Below are 2,340 nucleotides of genomic sequence, written 5' to 3'. Positions count from 1 at the left end.
CCTCCCCCTCCCTCCTCACCGTCTCCGCCCCCTCCGTGGCCTTCGGGCCCCGCCCCCACCGGAAGTAGCAGCAGCCGAGCCCCGCCCCCAGCCCGGCCAGGAGTAGGAGCCCCCCCAAGGCGCACAGCGCCCCCTGCAGGATGGGCCAAGCCGGGTCCTCCGCGCTGCCAGGGGGCGCTGCCGGCTCCTCCCGCTGTGGGGGCGGGGCCTCGGGCAGGGCTGGGGGGAGGGGAAAGCGAGAAAAGGAACTTCCGGTCAATTTTTAGTCACTTCCGGTTCATCTCCTGTTCCCATCCCAGCCTGCACTGCGCCTCTGGCCACGCCCATCCCCTTTCAGCCGTTCCTCATGGCTGCTTCCGGTTTTATCCCTTACTTCCGGTGCTGCTTGAACTTCCGGTTCCGGTTTCTCTTTTCACCCCAATCTTTACCATCAAAAGCAGCCGCTTCCGGTTTCCCCACCCACTTCCGCTTTTTGTCCATCCCATTTCCGGTTCCGCCCCGGCAACATCCGGTTACCAGAAAGCTCATCCCCAGCAAGTCACAGCTTCCGGGTTACAACCGGAAGTCACCCATCACCACTTCCGGCGGCCATTTTTGCTCCCTCTTTTTTCTGACGTCACCTCCAGGCCCCGCCCCCTTTCGTCTTTCCCAAATTTGTGCGTTTTGGCGCCATTTCCCTACCGGAAGTGACGGCTCTCAGCCGCACGGGGGCGCTCTCCCCGCGGGCGTTGCGTGCGCGCACGGTGACGTCATAGGGCGTGGCCGGGCGGAGCCCGCCCAGCGTGAGGGAGAAACCGGAAGTGACGAGAGCGGCGGGTGGGGGAGGGGCTTCCGGCCCGTCAGCCCTGTGGGGGAGGGGCGGAGAGAAAGTGAGGAGGGGCGGGGCCTGAAGTGAAAGGGGGCGGGGCCAAGCGGGGAGCCATTAAAGGAGCCGGAAATTGTATGTGGGCGGACCGGAAGTGACACAACGGAAGTTGGGGGGGGGACTGAAGGCAACACAGAGAAGTAAAGAGCCGGAAGTTCGGACAGACGGACAGGAAGTGACGCAAAATAACCGGAAGTGGCGTTGGTGAGACCGAAAGCAACACAGAGAACGCTGGAAGGGGCCGGAAGTTCCGACCGGAAGTGACGCAAGGCAGCAGGAAGTTGGGGTGGAAATCCCGGAAGTGACGCGGGCACGGCTTTAAGTGGCCGGAAGTCGGTGCGGGTGTGCCGGGTGTGACGTCACACGCCCCGGAAGCGGCTGGGGAGGGGGAAGGGCGCCCCCTACCGGAGCAGGAAGTGCTGGGGCAGGCCGCCGTCCCAGCCCGGCTCCCAGGCCACGCCCACCGAGGTCCCCGAGAGCCCCGAGAGCCGCAGGGCCCGCGGCGGGTCCGGCCGGTCTGGGGGGGACGCCGGGACGGTCCCAGGACGGCCCCAGTAACCTCCCAGTGTGGACCCAGTGCTCCCAGTATGGACCCAGTGCTCCCAGTGTGATCCCAGTGCTCCCAGTATGGACCCAGTGCCCCCAGTATGGACCCAGTGCTCCCAGTAACCTCCCAGTATGGACCCAGTGCTCCCAGTGTGATCCCAGTAACCTCCCAGTGTGATCCCAGTGCTCCCAGTATGGACCCAGTGCTCCCAGTATGGTCCCAATATGGTCCCAGTGTGACCCCAGTATGATCCCAGTTTGATCTCAGTATGATCCCAGTGCTCCCAGTGTGATCCCAGTATGATCCCAGTAACCTCCCAGTGTGACCCCAGTATGATTCAGTGCTCCCAGTACGGTCCCAGTGCCCCCAGTGTGGTCCCAGTACCCACAATGCCCCTCCCAGTACAAACCAGTAACCCCAATTCCCCTTTTAACCCCTTCCCACTCTCTCCCAGTGCTCCCAGTATGATCCCAGTGCTCCCAATGCTCCTCCAGTCCCTCCCAATCCTCTCCCATTACAAACCAGTCCCTCCCAGTATAAACCAGTAACCTCAAATCCCCTCCCAGTCCATCCCAGTGTCCTCCCAGTATAAACCAGTGTCCCCAAATCCCCTTTTAACCCCTCCCAGCCTATTCCAATCCCCTCCCAGTGCTCCCAGTCCCTCCCAGTATAAACCAGTAACACCAAATCCCCCTTTTAACCCCTCCCAGTCCCTCCCAGTATACTGCCAGTGCTCCCAGTCCCTCCCAGTATAAACCAGTAACCTGGAATCCCCTTTTAATCCATCCCAGTCCCTCCCAGTTTGTCCCAGTTCCTCCCAGTCCCTCCCACTCCTTCCCAATCTCTTCCCAGTCCTTCCCAGTTTGTCCGAATTCCATCCCAGTCCCCCCCAATCCCCTCCCATCCCCCCCCAGTCCATCCCAGTCCC

At 62.2% G+C, this 2,340-nt stretch overlaps 1 protein-coding gene across 1 annotated transcript in view; it reads right to left on the bottom strand.

The window, feature by feature from the left end:
• Positions 1-19: 19 nt before the first annotated feature.
• The window catches only part of LOC121364113 (nephrin-like), a gene marked incomplete at its 3' end in the record, with an annotated part of 12,201 nt that continues 9,880 nt past the window's right edge, over positions 20-2,340 (bottom strand). The window contains exons 11-13 of the mRNA XM_041487108.1: positions 1,271-1,382; positions 682-845; positions 20-219 (exon numbers count right to left, since the gene is read on the bottom strand). Of these exons, the coding sequence (XP_041343042.1) occupies positions 20-219; positions 682-845; positions 1,271-1,382 (476 nt within the window). The remainder of the gene's footprint in view (positions 220-681; positions 846-1,270; positions 1,383-2,340) is intronic.

This window comes from Pyrgilauda ruficollis, unplaced genomic scaffold (assembly GCF_017590135.1).
Source record: "Pyrgilauda ruficollis isolate IOZ18807 unplaced genomic scaffold, ASM1759013v1 scaffold794, whole genome shotgun sequence".
In the NCBI taxonomy this organism is placed as follows: domain Eukaryota; kingdom Metazoa; phylum Chordata; class Aves; order Passeriformes; family Passeridae; genus Pyrgilauda; species Pyrgilauda ruficollis.
Note: the sequence above shows the minus strand (reverse complement) of the source record. Positions and strands in the feature narration are given on the sequence as shown.